The following is a 19,047-nucleotide window of genomic DNA, read 5'->3' on the forward strand; positions in this document are numbered from 1 at the left end:
CAGTAGATTGTAGTCTCTGACATTTACCAACAATATGGTTTCCTGAAAAAATAATAATAAAGGTGAACATTTTAACTCATATAATCAAACAAAACTGTGATGGGGAATTCGAAACTGGGAGGATTGCTTTAACAGTAAACAAATAAAAATAATTAAAAAAAACAAAACTGTTTGGAATCAGCATAAAAAGTAGAAATGTATATGACCATACAGTGCAGCTTATAACTAATCCATTTATTCAAGATCTAGTTCTCTATTTTTAATTAGGAATATTTAGAACAGTCAGTGTTCAGCCACTACAATTTTGATATCGGTCACACGAACATATACAGCATCTATTTCCTGCGCTCTCAAACCTAAATTAGTAAAAGGCATTTATCTTTGTCTTGAAGCTGTGTGCTTTTCAAATGATAGAACATTGGAAAAAGAGAACACTTTTTGAAAAAAAAAAAAAAAAAAAAAACACTAAAGAGGTTCATGGTTCCCGTCTTCAACCGCTGTGGACACCCGGAACACTGCAGTTAAAGACCTCACATGACTTTTGGTTATTATTCCTGCTTTTTCACTCCTTTTGTTTGTGTAATCTGGCTCTCAATAAAGCGATATGAAATACAATCTGTACAAATAGACATCTCAAAAGCTATTTTCATTCAAATGGGTAACATTCAGCCACTGTAAACAATAATATTGTATTCTACTTTGGCATTTCCCATAAGGCCAGTGTACAGCCACTGTTCCCGGTGCTGGGAGGAAAGTGCTGCCAATGTGCCTACAAGTAACCAAGAAGTCAATATTTTAAGATCAAACTTCACAAATACAGGAGGAATTGTATTTGGGGAAATGTGTTTTCGGAGAAAAGTAGCACACAAACCTCTAAAGAATTCACCTCCGCTCACCTCACATTCCTCTTTTCCCCATCAAACCTATAAGATTTCTCTCAGTCACCTTCCAATAAACAATCCAACAGTCCTTACTTTTCTCGTTCCTTCCCTCTACCAACACAGCATTCTGGAGCTGCTTTTATTCCAATAAATTGTGCTACATAAAGGCAAAAAAAAACAACAAAAAAAAAAACAGTCAATATTGAGCTTTTGTCCTGTTACACCATTTACCAAATAACTTGAGCCTCATTAGGGGAGACAGAACTATACTGTACTCGAGCATTTATAACTCAATGACAGTGAACTGACAAATGATGCTTCTTAATCAGCCCATTAAACAACTCTTCTCACCAATTAATCCTGAATTTCCCCAACATAGATAGTCAACAGTTTGCTAATACTGGTAGAGTTGGCAAAAAACGCATGATTTGCAGCCACAACACACATCTGGAACAAAAGCGTCAAGCAAGACGAGTCAGTTTCAAAAGCCAACGACTTCTATCACTTCTGTCGTTGAGAAACTCTTGGTATGAGTAATCTCAGTCCTCACGCCTTCGTGTGCGTTCGTTGCTTCGTCTGATTACGAATCACCACGTTTCAGCAAAAGGCTCCAGGAGTACAAAACAGCACGTCACAAATGCATAAATCCATCTGTGACTTCTTCATTGAAAGCATTACGTTGATATTTTGAGTTTTTCTAATTATGATCATAAAAACTGGCTTCATTTAAAAAAAAAAAAAAAAAAAAAAAAAATGGACCATGTTCTCTTTTATCAGCTCAATTAGATTTTTCTACCTTTTGGCAAAGAACCTGTCTGAAGTTGAACCTTTGAAATAAACTCCGCCCGATTACACTTAATTTGCCTTTGCATCGGAAAATAATATAAAATATGTATCCCACCCACACACACACACACACTGACTCATGCACACATCTCAAATGCAACAGGGTATGAATACTGGTTTTCTTGGCTTCTAGTCGGAAAGACAGGAGCACAGTGGTGACAAAGACTGCATTTGTTTAATAATTAAAAACATTTTTGGTCCCCAAAATAATGGTTTACCAACTCTATCAAACAGTTAAGACCACTTCATGAGCCTCCGTCCACGTGGCTCCTAAACCTTTGTCCCTTTCCACCTCAGTCCTTGATTTCACTCGTCCGTGTCGGGCTTTACGTCTAACATTGCGTGCAGCTCCTCAGGAGTGTAGCCCAGCAGGCTTTTTAAGTCACAGACAAAACGGTAGACGTAGCGTTTTCCAGATGTTTTATGGATGATGTTCTTGTCGTAGTAGTAACGCAAGCCACGACTCAGCTTCTCGTAATTCATCTTGGGCTTGTTTTTTCTTTTGCCCCACCTCCGAGCAACCTGAAACAGCACAGGAATTGAAAAAAATATCAGTTACATGCACATTACTCCAGTTTGAATATTATACACATTATAACTAATGTTTAGAGCAGACATTTGCAACCTAATTTTGTGCGCACCCCCCAAAAAAAAATTGTAATTCATGAACTTGGAGGTTCTGAGAATAACATAATGCAAAAAACTCCAGAAACACAGAACACGATGGCGAAATGCACAAAGTGTCAAGAAAAGTACAAAAAGTAACAAAAAAATGACAAAGACACACTAAACAATCATTTAAACACACAAAATGACTACAAAAACTATAACATACTGTATACAAAAGGACTTCAATAACACAAAATGACAACAAGAATAGAAAAATATAACAAAAACACACATAACGACTTGTAAAACACACAAAAAGGCAACTAAAATTTGCCATATTGATAAGAAGATCTACAAAATCAATTAAAAAACGTATAAAATGTCTAAAATACCAAGAAAACCCACACAAAAAACTACAAGGACAAAACCCTTTGTTTTTTCCTGTATTAATAGATTGGTCATTCTTCTAAATGCTGACACAAATGTTGATAATGTGGCCCTCGGATCAGACAATCACATTTTTGTGGCCCCCACTGTGATAGAAGTTGCCCATCTCTGGTTTAGAGTGATTGCAATCAATTGAAAAATTAATGCAGAAAAACTTAAAGTATTGTTCTAATATAATATTCCTATTGACTTGATATTTAACTTTTAAAAAAAGAAAACAAAAAACAGAAATGTAACTAAATAAAACAACGATAAGAACTAGAATCAAGACAAAAGCATCTTTTAAAATGTGACCACTTTCTCCCCAATAGAGACATTTTGCTCATCTGGCTAACTACTTAGGACCTCCCAGTGTGTGTGCTGGTGACCAGCGAGGTCACGACCTCTCACCTCATCTGGGTCAGAAAGCTTAAACTCCCAGCCGTCGCCCGTCCAGCTGATGAAGGACTGGCAGGACTTGTCGGTCAGCAGCTCCAGGAGAAATTGCCACAGCTGGATGGGGCCGCTGCCTGCGGAGCAGATGGAGAAGAGAGACACGAGGTGTTCATTTATAGAAAGCGTGTTTACAATGCTCTGACATATTGTTTCTATGTGCATGTGAATGTGGTGGGTGTAGGGTTTTACTGCGTGAGCTCAGAGGGAAGAGATTCAGTTCACAGAAATGTCTTTAATCAGTTCAAGATCCTGAATTGTTCAAATAATCTGGTAATATTCAATGACTGAATGGCTATTATTAAACACAACCTGTGTTTGCACAGTATAACAAAACAAAAAGCCTCATTAACTTCAGTCCGTGGGACTCTAACTGTTTGTGACGAAGGAGAAAGAAGTCTTTTGTGCAATAAAAAAAGAGGTTTTAAATGCTCATTCTATGGATTTATTATTATTTCAAAGTTTGAATTAATGCTCTAATCTGCGTACAACCAAAAATACTGCAGTGGAACCTAATGGCCCCAAAATACAACGGCCCCATTCATCATGTTTTCCGCTGTCTGCCCTTTTGCAGTCGTTCTGTACGAGTTTCAGACTGATGAAATCATTTTATTAAAATAAGTCACAATGCTGTAGACTAGCGTCAGTAGAGTACATTTAGGGCATTAGTACAGACTGTGCTTCTAAAGCAAAGGCAGGGACGATGCATTACAAACAACCTGCTTAAAGATGTTTTCAATAGCGTTACAAGTGTTTAATAAGAGGTGAAAGCAAAGAGAATTACTGTAGTGTCCACGTGTGTGTGTGTGTGCGTGTGTGTGTGCTACATTCTCTGCAGCACGCTTTAATCTTGTGGTTTTTCTAGCACATACACAAACCCACTCATTTCTGAGGCTTGCGCGTTGAACTCACACCTGCCTCAGCAACACATCGTCTCAGCAGAGCCCGAGCTACGTAAAGTCAGCGCTCTCGAGAGCTTTCACAAAAAAAAAAAAAAAAAAAAAAAAAAAAACAAACGCTCAATTACACAAGGCGAACTGAAGCTTTGATGGGAAACATTTGTGTGGGCAGAACATTAAAAATGTTATTTCACAGCCCTAAAAAAAAAAAACGTATGCTAAGGTTTAAGGAGGGGCATCATAACCGAACCCCGCTCAACGTTTGGAAACTAGTCTCTCTTTCGGATTGAAAGCTTCGGCACGCATTCCAAAGGTCTGCTACTGCTAATAGCAAGCACATATGAGGGTCACACACCCAACCACCCCCACCCCCCAAGCCCCGCTCTCATGCCAAACTGAGGCACACTCTAAAAGAAACATCTTACAATGTTCATGCACAATGGATTTCATTGAAATAGCACAGTTTCAGGAAAACAACTGATTACAAGTACTCACGTGACTGTAATTAAGTTGCTTTTATGGATACTTGTAGTTTTTCAAGTATATTTATAAATCAGTAATTTCACTTGTATAGTATGTTTTAAAAGTGAAATAATTCATTACATTTCTACACGCAAACAGTACTGAGTAAATTATTATTTCTTTGTTTTGAAATGATCAACAGACGTTGTGAAACATATTTTCTTAGTCTTGTCGTTTCTGATCAACGCTATTTTCTATGGTTCTTGTTAGAGTTTCTACCTCTTAAGTCATTACCCACATGGCACATTTGGCAAGGCACTGTTTTAGAGTTCATACATTTAGTTACTGTATACTTAGAGCCTGATCATTTTTTATTTTTTTTTTATAATTATTTTTGAATTAAATTCATTGGTGTTATTTACATGCACATTTTCACAAACATTTTATTTCATACAGATGACTTTGGAAAATAAATTCAGTTCCAATTTTGCAAGATTAGTTCTCTTCCTTTTGAAGTTTATACATGAGATGTTTACTGTATACGTGGCTGGATTTATTACCAACAATTAACGTGGAGGTGAAAGTAACTTTTACTTGGTAACGCTTTATAAAAACTATTTGTTACACGTGGTGAATAGATCATTAATAAACTGTTAGTTAATCAGTTGTAAATTGCTTGTTGAATATTTGCTAACAGTTTAAGGATTTATAACTGTGCCTTATCGATCACCAATAGTTCACTGACAAGCTGTTCGTTAACAATTTACAAACTGTATGTCAATGATTTATCACCATACCTTATAAATTAGTAATAGATCATGAATAAGCTATTAGTAAATACGTTATTGGGAAGTTATTCTAAAGTCTATTGGTAATAATGTACTGTATATAAGGTTTTAACTGACACTTAACAACTCATTAGAAAGTAGTTTACTCATCGCTTATTCATGATATATTACTACGATAATATATTAGGTATAGTTATAAATCATTAACATACAGTTAACATGTAATTCATTAATAACGACTTGTAAGTGATCTATTGGCCATCTAATTGCATAGTGTATATATATATATATAGTTATAAATTGCTTGTTGAATATTTGCTGACAGTTTATTAATGATCTATTAACTACTTATAATAGATAGTTATTATAAAGTGTTCCCTTTTTACTTTGAGTATTATTTAATTGAGCTACTTTTTACTTATTTAGTATTTTATGTATAATTTACTTGTACTTGTGTACAATTTCAGTACTTCTACCTGAGTAGAATATATCAGTACTCTTTACACCTCTGCATTAAATATTTGATCCATGTCAGACATAAGAAATTAATATTTAGATTTGAAAATGCTATTTTCAACCAATATCTTGCACTTTACGGCAACTTAAGTTATTAAATATTTTCTTAGCTCACTACACTTTACCCACAGTGTGTTTGCATCATGGAAAAAAAATAAAAAAAATATATATATATATAGCGAGGGCGCTTGCAGTGAGGTTCCCCGATAGTGCAATGAGGTGTGAAGTTGAAAGTCTCACAGGAAACCACAGCCATGAAAACTGGAGCCCTTCAGTTATTTCTTTGCAGCGTTATCAGGCGTTCTTTCTTCAACACACGTCATCTCATAATGAGACTACAAGGCAACGTCGATAGGACACATTACTTGCATTTCAGAGTGTCCTTCAACCGGTTTATTTCCATTTTTTTTCCCCTGAGGTGTCCAGGTAGGTGCATAGATAAGATGCACAGACAAAAGAACATCACTACCTCAATACTCAGCAAATCTTTTAGTATCTTAGGTACGGGCAAAAAAGAAGCAGCTCTGGATTTCCTTCACCTTTGGTAAAGGAATAAGAGTAACTATGGTGTCTTTCATCTTCCCCTTAAGGGCTTAAAGGAGAGCTTTTCTCCTCAGTGAGAATACAGTAAATTACTATGCATTAGGTTTCCCTGCTTTCACACAGGCTCTTTGGAGTACCGTCATGTCGTAAAAATGGATCCATGCATGTCATCAGCCCAGATTGAAGTAGTAAATGGAGTCAAATGGATTGAAAGAGGAGCCTGTGCTCCCAAAGCTTGGATTTACATTACAATCCAAACATGAATGGTACAAGATATGAACACCATGTTCGTCTCTAGATCTCTTACATACCGTACATACCATCTGCATTTTGATTATTTTCAGCCTAAACAAGCTGCAGGGATCACCCGAGCCCCTAATGGTCCAAGAGTGGCTTTTATACTGTGTCCTTCTACGCGTTATTTAATTATACTTACATTGAAACATCTTCCCAACATCAATACAAATGAATTTCCTTTCATTCTGCGAGGGGCGTTTGCACTTATAGCCCTACAGAAGAAAGGCTCACTCAGACTGAGGCGCTCACTCATGCCTGTAGACTTCACTGGGAATCCAATGCTTTTAAAAACTGTTTAGCTCTGTGTTGGCAGGTAAAAGTAGGAGGTTTTATGTGTTTTTGTTGTTGTTTTTTAACTTAAAAATTAAAAAAGAAAAACCATAAATGCCAGTATTTTACTATCCTTTGGTTTAAGACAATAACTTTAAAAGCCATAAAATATATATCTTTTAACATCGACATTTTGGGACTGTCTATAATGTTATATGAAACAAGTAGTCGTTGCTTTGTGGTCATACCAGCCTGTCATTGCCTGATCTTGAAAGCTAAGCAGGTCTGGGCCTGGTTAGTAGGTGGATGGATGGTATCTGTCATTGTGTCCTTGAGCAAGGCACTTCACCCACATTGCCTAGTATGAATGTAGTGTGTGAGTGAGTGTTTGTGGTGGTTGGAGGGGCCGATGACGCACTACGGCAGCCTCGCTTCCGTCAGTCTGCCCCAGGGCAGCTGTGGCTACAATAGTAGCTTACCACCACTAAGTGTGGAGTGAAAGAATAATCCCTTAATTCTGTAAAGCGACTATGAGTGTCCAAAAAAGCGCCATATAAAATTGATGTATTATTAATGGATGATTCGAAAAACCCACAGGAATAACAGGGCATGTTGAGATATCATTATTGCAAGTCAGCAGTTTCTTTTCCCCCACTATTAGAGAAAGGGAACATGAGCTGGCCTTAGAACGGTTAATTTTACACTTAGTAGTTGCACTAGTAATTCTATCCCATTCTATTCTTTCATTACTTTCCTTAAGACCTCTTGTGGAACCAGCTTCCCATTTGTGTTGGGGTCGGCGAGCACTATCTGTGCATTTAACAATAGGGATAAAACTTCTCAACTTGATTAGTTGTATAGTGAGGTTAGATGATCCTGAACCATTTTCTCCAATTATGCTGATATTTGCCCTTCCTGTCTCCTTCCTCTGCTTTGTTTATGGAATAGAGAGAGAGAAGGAGTCGACAACCTGAACTGCCATGGAAAAGGGGGGGGGGGGGGTGCTGGGTGGTGTTTTTCCATCAACCACTCCTCCTTGTGCGATAGCTTCCTCATCATTTGCACTTTAAGTACTGGTAGATGATGTTTAGGCAGAACAGGGACTGTTTCTGTGTGCCAATCATTTCTTTCTTCTCTGCCCAGCCATTAAAATATGAGTTTAAATAGCCCTAACCACATCCCTCTGTCAACTAGCATAATTGGGTTTCTCCTCTTTATATTGCATTCTGTCTATCGCTGCATAAATCTGGCATTGGAACGAGTGGTTCCTGATCTGTGGTTCTTTTCTATTCCAAAGAATAATAACAAAACAGTAGGTCCAAATGTATAGGGGACCCCCATTTTTTCTTTCTTTTTTTTAGAAAAATCGCAATGAAATGCCCAATCCGGATCTGATCCAAGATGAAATAACTCTAACATAACTCAGTCAGATTTCACAAAGATCAATTAAAACCAAAATATGAAGATTTGAATTTTCTCCAATGATAAGAGATAGGGATTTCTCGATTAGTTTATTGTTCTGGATCCCTTACAAAATGTAATGAGATATTTTATGGCGTAAGGTCTAAATCCACTATTGATGTAATCCTGCCGACAGAAATGAAGAAAATTTAAATTTGGTTAAATATCTGAATGCAGGCAATCAATCAAATAATGAATTACTAGAGCCACTTTAATGATATCTGTAAAAACTCAGTAGAGTTGGGCAAATAATCGATTTAATCGAATTTGTAGATAAAAACGATTTTTATTTGGCAAATTCGAGTTTAAAAAATATATATGTATTATTTTTCCCACCACAGTTTTTTCGGACTTTTTCGCATTCCGATGTGAGCCAGCCCCCTCTTTGTTTACCCTTTGAGTAGGCTGTGTGTGTGCCACAGGCATGTTTAATTTTTTAATCGCACTATGCTGAGATGCTAAGGGAAGAGTTAGTTATTTTTTTAAATTGTAATATTATATATTATAAAATATATAGTAATCTGATTTCTTAATCAGAAAATTGAAGCTACTGTGAAGTTGCTGTTGCACTTTTGCTTAAACCTGGGTTAAAGCTTGAAATTGTTGAATGATAGAGCAACATTTACTTTTGATTTTGGGATTGTTCTATGCCTTTTAACTCTTGAGGGCAATCACAGCAATGAAGTTGCACCTTTGACAATATATCTGATGTCTGCTGTCATTTTTAAGTGCATTTAAAAAAAAAAAAAAAAAAAAAAAATCGAAACTCAAATTTTTCTTTTAAAAATCAGATATTTTTTTCAGGAAAAAAATCGCCCAACCCTATCACTCAGTGAATCCAACTGTATACATCATGCCCTCTGACAACTCACCTGTGTATCCAGCCAGTGCTGCTGCTGGGATGACTGGTTTATCTTTGCTGAGGTCCGAGCGTTCCCTCACATAGTCTTTGAAGGTGCCCTTATGCTTGTGGCCATGCAGGGCGGTGGGGTAGTCCTCGGAGTCAAAGCTGTCGTACGACGGTACTCGCTGCAGACTGCTGAATGAAGACTGGCTGCTCCATGACTGGGTTAGTCGATCACAGCTCTCAAAGCTCTCAATGCTCTCAAAGGAGTCCTGGCCACCGAGCTTCCCTGAGAGAGGATGATGGGAGGATACGGTAAGAGGAGGGATTGTTGTACATCTTTAATACAACCTGATTTCCTGACCAGTAAAAACTGGATTCAAAAATTCTCTACAACAAATTTTTGTTCTGCATCTTTTCACACGTCCGTCTATCTCGGGGGTGTCAAACTCACCTTTGACCTTAAGTGGGCCACATATTTTTTTGTGGGGAAAAAAGAGCGAATTCAACATGAATTTGCCCTGGTTTGGTCATGTAAATGGTAAATTACATATAAATGATAATATCAGTCCCTACAGGAACTTCACTTAAATTTCCCTGATTTTGGGAATATTTTGAGGAAAATTTGCCAGATTTTGGAAAAATTGAGGGTTCCTTCAACAATTTGAAATTAAAAATGAATTTAAGAACTGGAAAACTGAGCCCTGCAAATATTGTGGATTTAATTCAATTTTTTGTATTTGGAGGGACTGAGATATCGCCAACTGAATTAGTTAGTAATTCATGAAAGGTTTAATGTTTTTTTTCTATCATTTTCACTTTCTTGAGAGGGCAGAATTTGATGCTCTAAAGCAGTGTTTCTCAAATGCAGGTACGTGTACCCCTAGAGGCATGCAATGGCACTACAGGGGGTACTTGAAAAAGAGAGAGAGTGGAAAATTAACCTATAAAGTGTTAGTCTTGGTCCCCCCAGGCAAGATATGACCTGAAAATCTATTCAGAAGCCACTAAATCAGTGTTTTTCAACCTTGGGGTCGGGACCCCATGTGGGGTCGCCTGGAGTTTGCCTGAAATTTTTCAAAAATTAAAATAGATTTTTGAATTTTTTTTATTTTATTTTTTATTTTAGATTAAAGCCACACAAAACAATTGTATTTTGATACTTTCACTTTGTGAATCTAGTTCAACTAAAATGCAGTAAAAATGTTCTATTTGAGCTCAAACATGATCAAAAACTAATTCTAGAAAAAAAAAATGTCTTCGGAGTCGCCAGGAATTCTTGATATCAAAATGGGGTGATGATCCAAAAAAGGTTGGGAACCACCGTACTAAATACTGTTTCATTCACTTATTTACAAAATGAGATTCTTTAAAATGTGGGTTATGACTCGTTCATTCCATCATTATGCTCTATAGTTGTTTTTAAATAGTTTTAAAAGCGTCGGGCAAAGGGGGTACTTAGATTCAGAAAAAAAGAGTAAGCGGTATTTGAGACAAAAAGGTTTGAGAACCACTGATCTAAAGGCTCCTTGAGTTTGTCACGTGGTTTATCTCATGCCATGGGGCACTTTCACCACCACACTTTTGCATTAAAAACAGAGAGCGATCTTATATTGATTAGTTATTTTTGGTCTCGCCTAACACAGGAGCAGTCTTTCAGTGGTGAGTCATTATCAGGTGACAGCCAATGTCGTACCTCTACATTTTTAGCTTGTGTAAATGATGCAACACATGGATATCAGTTGTGCTACTGAATACTTTCCCACATTAGGAGAGCAAAACGCTGGAGGAAAAAAAAAAGCGTGGAATGCAAGTTGCAATGTGATTGAACATACAACCTTGAAAGCAGATGCCAAAAGCCCCGTGGAAGAAAGCTTCCATAATGTCCATGGCGCATGCTGTTTACTTGTTCAGCTGGACATTTGGGAGACTAAATCCCAAGTTTTAAAACTTTATACGTAAACTGTGCTGCTAATTCTACTATAAACTATCACTGGGAGAGAAAAAAAACAAAAAAACAAGCTTGTGCATTTGGAAAAGCAAACATTTTCATGAGAAAACTCCCAACTTGCTGAAGAAGGATGACACCTCTATCTCGCTAACAAGAACGTACACGAGAAGTCGTTAAAGGAGGCCAATAGAAACGAAAAGAAAAGACTACACCACATGAATTGTTTTACATAAGGGACCGGCGGTAAGAAGAGAACATGCTGTGGCTTTGGTTTCTGTATTGCTCTACAAAAACAATACTGTTGGCTTGTTTTCCTAACCTAGTCTAGCGTATATACGACAGGCTCGTTTTAACCACAGACCAAGCAGAAAGCTTGCTTTTCTTCTCCAAATATCATGCACAAAGATGTGGCACAAGATTCTAGTAGCTTCAGCAAAATTGCATGCAGCGACACCCACACAAACCGTCAACATCTACACACACACGCCTTCATAGGGCAGTGAACTCCCTTAATGTGTATATTTTTTTATAGTTCGCATATGAGCCCTCACCTCTGCTGAGGCGTCCAACACACATGTTGTCGGGGGACACCACCTCCTGCTTGATGGAGAAGTATTCACCCTGCATGGCGCCCAGGGCCGTGTCTCGAAGAATGGCAGGAGGGTATTCACTCTCATACTTAAGTGTCAGCAGTTCCTCTGAGCTGATGGAATGAAGCGTTTGATAGGATTCTGTGATGAAGCCTGGTTCTGTGAACTCAGACGGAGGCACGCACTGGGCATGCTCAACACCGTAGCCTGTAGGAACCAAGGGCAAGGAGTGGAGACAAGCAAGAGCAAAAAAAGAAAATCAATATTAGAGGAGTGCAGACATTATTCCACCAATTGGTGACATGTTGGCAAATTGTTAGTGCATAAGTCAACAAGGCTTTAAAGCTGATAGCCCTGATAGTTTGTAAATAGATAAAATCATAGTGTATGCCTCATAGATCCATGAATCAAAGATCCTTTACTCCAAGAGAAAGGAAAAATGTCGAAATTGTATCTTGAAAGTTTGTTTTTGTCTTTAAATGTGAATTGAACTGAATGAAATGTATTACCATTGTTGGTATTTTGCTTTGTGTTCTTGTATGTATTAGTTATTGATTAGTTTTTTTTTTTTGTATTCTGTTTAGTACTTAGTGGGGCGGATTCACTAAATGTTTAGGGGCGACCGTGGCTCAGGTGGTAGAGGGTCGTCTTCTGATCGAGAGGTTGGGGGTTCGATCCCAGTACCTGACTATGTGTCGAAGTGTCCTTGGGCAAGACACTGAACCCTAAGTTGCTCCCAGTGGTTGACTAGCGCCTTGCATGGCAGTCCTGTCCCATTGGTGTGTGAATGTGAGAGTGAGTGTCTGAATGAGCTGATATGTAAAGCGCTTTGGGACTGCTTCAGTGTGGTTATAAAGCACTATATAAATCAAGTCCATTTACCATTAAAACGTGTGTAAACATCACTCCACGCGCTAATAAGAGGTACAAACACCAGGGAATCAGGACTGCGCGTGTTGAGCGCATCACGATGCGCCCACAATCCATTTAGCGCGTTTCCCTCTGATGAATATGTAAAGTAGGCGTATCTCTTAAGGGGTGCATAAAATGGGAGGGGGAAATGCAAATAAATTTTTGCAGCCGGCGCAATGCAAATCATCACACCTTGAACGGTTTGTGTTGACTGTTTTTGCACTGGAAAATAGTACGACTCACACTCAGATCATAGCTGCACTGAATGTTGACAGAAAACACAGCGGAGAAGAAAAAGCTCCAGTTAACCTTTTGAGTATAAGAAAATAATTAAAATTTCACTTCTTCAGATGTCATTTTGTGCTTCTGTGCACTCATCTCTCCACAGTGAACGAGTCAAATATTCATTTAAATAGGTCGGCCTCAACCACGTCTATGCTCAACTATTAGTGGCGCAATCTTAGTGAACTCTCCACAGCAGGTGAGGAAACAGTGCCACCAAAGGACTTAAGGACGCACCTGGTTTACCACCTTTTATTTCAGATCTTAGTGAATCCGCCCCAAAGACATGTTTTGTTCCTTTTGTTTTTTGTTTTCTTGTCCCTGCTCGAAAAATTCTAATAAATGAAATGAAATGAATGAAATCTCCCCTGTAAACAGACTGTTTTTTTATATTTCCAGGCATTGCAAGTCCACCACCTCATATTTCTATACTAAATTTATATTTGAGAAGGTTTAAGTATTGGATACAGTTATTTGATATTTATTGTGTGATTTGTATTTGAAGCATAATAATTCCAAAAAAAAAAAAAAAAAAAAAATAGAATTTTATTTTGTTTTTACCCAAGTTTTTTTTTTTTTTTTTTTTAAGATTATAGGCATCCCCATATTAATTCCAGGCGACCCCACATGGGGTCCCGACCCCAAGGTTGAAAAACACTGCCTTAAACAAACTAGAACAAAAAGGTGTCAAGAGAATCAGTGTCTTGCTTTTCTGGTGAAAAAAGACAAAGAATTACAAAATGAAGGAAAAACACTTCTTTGCGTTCGTTTACAAGACTCAACATCCCACAATGCAATGCGTGAAAATGTAAACAAAAGGGCATTTACAACCTTTTTTCTTTCTTTGTGAAGTAAATGATGTTTAATTTGTTGATCTTTGAGGCAAAAATTATCAGGGGTAGCAGCTTTAACTAGGCAAGAACAATCTCAACCATCTTATACAAAACAATTAGGGTGCCAATGACAAAGATAAATACCATAGATAGGTTACCCTATTTATTTATCAGTTTCAATATAGACAAAAAGCCCTACAACAACTATAAAATAACATTTTTAAAAAAGCTGTTTTTCTCCAGGCCATTTTTCATCCTGTTTTAGCTGCGACACGGAGCTCCTGGCTTCTATTTTCATTCATCAGTTACACTTTGTGTCCTCAGAGGTAGTGGAAAGTGATAAGTACTTACTGACAAAATACTCTGAGGTATAGCGGGATTCCTGGAAGTTGGAGGTCAGTCCATTGATGGGATAATGCTTTGTATCCTCTTCATGAAAAATAGATAGAGTGAACGTCAGTGACCTTGTCATTGATTTTGTGTATCATGTAACTGCATACAGCATTATCAAAAATTAATGAATGCTGCTAAATTGTTTCTTCCTGTTAAGCTCCTGTTTCTCAAGATGATGCAGACAGAATCCGTAATTCAAATATTAGTTTAGTTCAGTTTATTTGAAGAATTTGCAATCATGTTTTTTTCTTTTTACAAAACAAGTTACATTATTACACGATAATGAAAGCTCAAAAGAAGCAGGCCGAAGCAATAAAGGTTATAGGTGCCTAAACCATATTAATTATCATTACAAACATACAAAAAGCAACACATATTGTATATAAATACATTATATTGGTGTTTAGATTTATATTAATTCCTTTCTGACAATTACTGATACCCATCATCACTGATAATCACAGTACTTAATGTCTTCACATTTTTTTCAACTATTTACTTATTATTACTGCAATTATATTATAATCAAAGCTATAATCCTCGACATAATCGTTATCATCACTTTTGTTATTGTTTCTATATTCATTATTATTACCATACTAATGCTATACCTATCCCAATTAATGATAATCAACATTATTATTATTATATATTTTACATTTATTGCCTCACTAGTTCCTTGTCATTACCATATCCACTGCAGTGACTGTTCTTATAGATATTTGTATATATTTATAAACATATTTTTTATGTGTACCCTCACTTGTGTGAGGCATTACAAAGCCATGTGTTATATATTAATATTGTTTTTTTTTTTTTTTTTTTTCCGCAATGACTTATAATTACCAAAAATCAGATCTGCAAAATGTACGTTTCCTAAATATTTGTAGCCTCACCTTTCTGAAGCATTTCTAAATGCTCCCAGAGGATGTCACCCACAAAATCTGGTGCCAAATCCAGGAATCGGTCCTTTCCCATGGCGCACAGACTCGCTCCATTCATTGCAAATTTGTCAAAGTCGACATTCTTCAGGCTGAACTCATTGACCGTCCAAGTTAGCCACTCTGCCACATGGGTTTCCGTCCACTGCCTGGGATCTGAGAAGGATCGCAATTAGTGATGGGCACATCTGAGCTGCCGACACATTTACTCCAATAATCAAGCGACATTAAAGGAAGAGGTTCCCCTTTTTCTGCTAATGTCAGCTTTCACGTAGCAATCAACCAAATCCAGAGAGGCAGCAGTAGCGATTGTAAACAGAAGTGATAAGCAGAATCGTTGTTGTTAGCAGATATGGTGTGACTACAGACAGACTGACAGGCCTCCTGTTTGCAAGCAGCAGAGTGAACCATCCTTGTGGTTGCTTGATTTAACAGCACTAACTCCTTATTTTACAGTCCGTCTGTCTCTTCTTCTGAATGCTGCAGGCAGCCAGTCTGCCTGGCCTGAAATGCATGTAATGTAAAGCCATTTGTGAAATAACTGTGTCTCCTGTTCACCCGGCCTTTTTTTTTTTAAAAGAGATATCTTCCCGTAAAGGGTGCAGTTTGGGAGGCCGAAGAACGTGCATGTGATGTGATGCGATGAGGTGCATTGGTGAACACGTACTCTGCGGACCAGATTCTATCACCCTCGATGACGAGGCCAACAAATAAAAAAGCAGAATCTGCCAATTGTACCTTTGGGAATACCCAGCCGCTGCTGTTCCTTGGTGAAGCCGCTGAAAGTAGCCTTTAACGCTTGGGACATCATTTCTTTACTTCCTGGAGTTAGTAGTGGGACATCTCCACATTCTGGATCTGTCAATCAAAAACAAACAAACAAAAAAAAAAGGTAAATATCAACAAGTATTTTGAGTGCTGCAATCATTCACAAATGATACTATTTCAGTAGTCACTGAACCTGACACAGAGGTGGTGGGAGAAACAAGCCAATATGCTTGAGATAAGACACTTTTCAAAGAAATTCCACACAAAATGAAGCATCAGAGGAATATGGGACAGAAATGGGACGATATATGGAGCAACAATGTATTGTAATATCGAAACGTCACAATATCTATTGTCTGAAAATGTTGACATGCTAATAATGTATCTTGAAAAACAAATATTAAATTTGGGCTGTGTAAATCACCTGAGCTTAATGTTTTAAAATAACTTATTTAAAGTTCACGCACATACATACATACATACATACATACATACATACATACATACGAACACAACCATCAACCAAGAAGAAATTAAGAAAGTCATCATGATTAGGGTTGAGCAATATGGACCAAAACGCATATCTCGATATTTATATATATAATCTCAATAATTTTAATTCAAATGAAGTCTGACCATAAAGACGATTTAAATTTGCTGATGAAAAATGCCACAGCTGCACATTATGTGCCACTTTTGGCTATTTCTCCAATCGGGACAGCACGTGTGAGTGAGTTCTGTAGTGTGGCTTGTTTAGGGGAAGGTCTGGGTTAGGATGCACTCAGAAATCCATCTAACTGTGCTTTTCATGCCTTAATGAGAAGTAGCAAAAGCAGTCACTCTTAAAAAAGTATTTTGATACAAAACATTTAATAAAAAAAAAATATATATATGGATATAGGTTTTATTGTAATTTTCTATTTAGCCAAAATAGAAAACTTGATATATCTTGAATGTTGATGTATCGCCCAGCCTAATCATGACAGGATTTGGTTTTATTTACTTGCATGAATTGTCAGTTTGTTGTTTATTTAAAAAAAGTATATTCCTTAAAATTCCATTGAAAAGGTTATAGCACGTACTGTAAGTATGCCCAGAAATAAAGTTAAATAAATGCATGGTTATTCACCAAACGGCAATTTTTTTGGTCTTTTTTTCCCTTTTCCAAAAGATTGCATAATTATCAAGAAGCCATCATTTCATGAACTCTGTCTATCGCCCCACCTCTATTAAATAATAATAAACATGGTGTACAAAGACAGTGTCAGACTCTCAGGCTAAATCTGTCACAGCTTTCACCTTAACAGCAGCCACCCGCTCTCCCACACATGGCTGGTATTCAGGGAGGGAGAGAAGCGCCTGGTGCCCATCAATGACACCGTGACCTCATGCAGCCCCCCAACCATGCAGCCCCTACACAGTGGACCCACTGTCACGAGGGCGGGCATGGGGTCAAATATTCTGACAGGTCAAGGGTCAAAGGATGGGGTGATGATGTCACCAGGCCTGCAAGCGGGCGGCTCGGAGAGCCGGGGGTGGGCCGTCTCAAGAGTTTCACTTGGACACACAGGGGTTACTGTTCTTTGCTCACAGCCAGTGGGCAACCAGTGGGGAACAGAGCTCCCTTTGATGGGTTTAAACAGTGCCTGATGACTCGTACTCATCTAATTAAAATGACCAGACTGCACAAGTCTGGGATGAGAGGGTGAAGCATGGGAGAAGGGGTGAGACCCCAAGGCCACTGATGCTATATCAGTCCGAAGCACAACAATGACTTTTAAATTGACACAAAGAGCCACACAGTCTTCCAAATATCATAGATTTCAACCATACAACAAAGGCTAAAATCTAAATATATCAGATGAGGGGCAGTTTAACATAAAGCCATTATTTGCAGGAGGAATGCAATAACATTACGGAAAAACCATAGGAAAAGTTATCTCCACCACAATGGAGCATCTTCCTTTCATTAACTTGGATTGAAATACAACAATCAATCCTTGTTTTGTTTTGCAGTATGCCTCTGGTTGGTTCACAGTTAAACCGTCTCCCCACAATAAAAAACGATAAAAATACAGATGAGACACAAAGCCTTGCTTCAGGTTCAGTTACTTATGAGGACAATCTGTCTCACTCCTCTTGCAGCAGTACCGTTCGCCTGGACCAGATGTTCTGGCATCTCTGCCAGTTGGTGGTTTTATCTGCCAGCAGCACACTAGGGTAACATAGACTTTATGCTTGTTTTCAACACTTGCTGACGCTGCGACCTTGTTAGGAATGTAAAGCAGCTGTCCTTCTTTTTGCCCATGCAACCACTGTCTGGCTTTTGGTAAAATGAGGTCTTGTCAGAGTTTTCTTTTTTGGTTGTTTTTTTTTTTTTTTTTTGTCTTTTTACTCAAAAAAAGTGTAAAACTAAGCATATTACTTATCTATGGGGTTGGTTAGACCTTGGATAAAACTGTAGATTAGTCTGTGATAAAGGTGACGAAATAACTAAACCGTTTTTAATACATTAAAAGCAAGACTGAAGACATAGTGTGAGGTAACAGGATTACACAGAATACTATGAAGCACAACATACAGATTTTTGGAATTATGATAAAATAAATATAATTAAAATAGGATAAAAGTGTCTTTCTGTAAATGTACCCTTGACAGCAAGGTTATGCAAGTTTCTACTGGGCTGCTTTCTCTTTTAAATACTGTTTCAGTAGTGAAAACATTAATGCTGCCTTCACACTGAGAAGGGACAGTGGCTCTGATCTGTGCTTTGATGTGAAGGCAAAGGCAAAACGAGGCTGTTTATTTGAGCTGGATCAAGTGGAGTTGGCATGTACTTTCCAACCGTTTAAGTCCCTCCCTTGACGTTGCTTTCATCTAACCAAGCACCAGCATGTTCTTGCCCATTGACACTTGAAACAACTTCTGCACTAAAAACTTCAAAGACAGTCCACACCTGAGAGCATGAGCATCAACTACCAATTTCAAATCTTGATTACCGTATAAAGTCAATATATTTGGTAAGCTGCATTTGATCAAAACTTGTGGATAATATCATGTACCAAAAAACAAATAAGTTTTC

General features: G+C 37.7%; 1 protein-coding gene across 3 annotated transcripts in view; it reads right to left on the reverse strand.

Moving 5' to 3' along the window:
• Positions 1–1,883: 1,883 nt before the first annotated feature.
• Positions 1,884–19,047, reverse strand: part of ets1 (v-ets avian erythroblastosis virus E26 oncogene homolog 1) — a 52,703-nt gene continuing 35,539 nt past the window's right edge. For all 3 annotated transcript variants that reach the window (XM_028464612.1, XM_028464613.1, XM_028464614.1), the window contains 7 exons: positions 15,936–16,055; positions 15,153–15,353; positions 14,215–14,292; positions 11,798–12,043; positions 9,324–9,584; positions 3,174–3,292; positions 1,884–2,249 (listed from right to left, as the gene is read on the reverse strand). In XM_028464612.1, the coding sequence (XP_028320413.1) occupies positions 2,034–2,249; positions 3,174–3,292; positions 9,324–9,584; positions 11,798–12,043; positions 14,215–14,292; positions 15,153–15,353; positions 15,936–16,055 (1,241 nt within the window). In that variant the 3' untranslated portion in view covers positions 1,884–2,033. The remainder of the gene's footprint in view (positions 2,250–3,173; positions 3,293–9,323; positions 9,585–11,797; positions 12,044–14,214; positions 14,293–15,152; positions 15,354–15,935; positions 16,056–19,047) is intronic.

This window comes from Gouania willdenowi, chromosome 13 (genome assembly GCF_900634775.1).
Source record: "Gouania willdenowi chromosome 13, fGouWil2.1, whole genome shotgun sequence".
NCBI classification, from domain to species: domain Eukaryota; kingdom Metazoa; phylum Chordata; class Actinopteri; order Blenniiformes; family Gobiesocidae; genus Gouania; species Gouania willdenowi.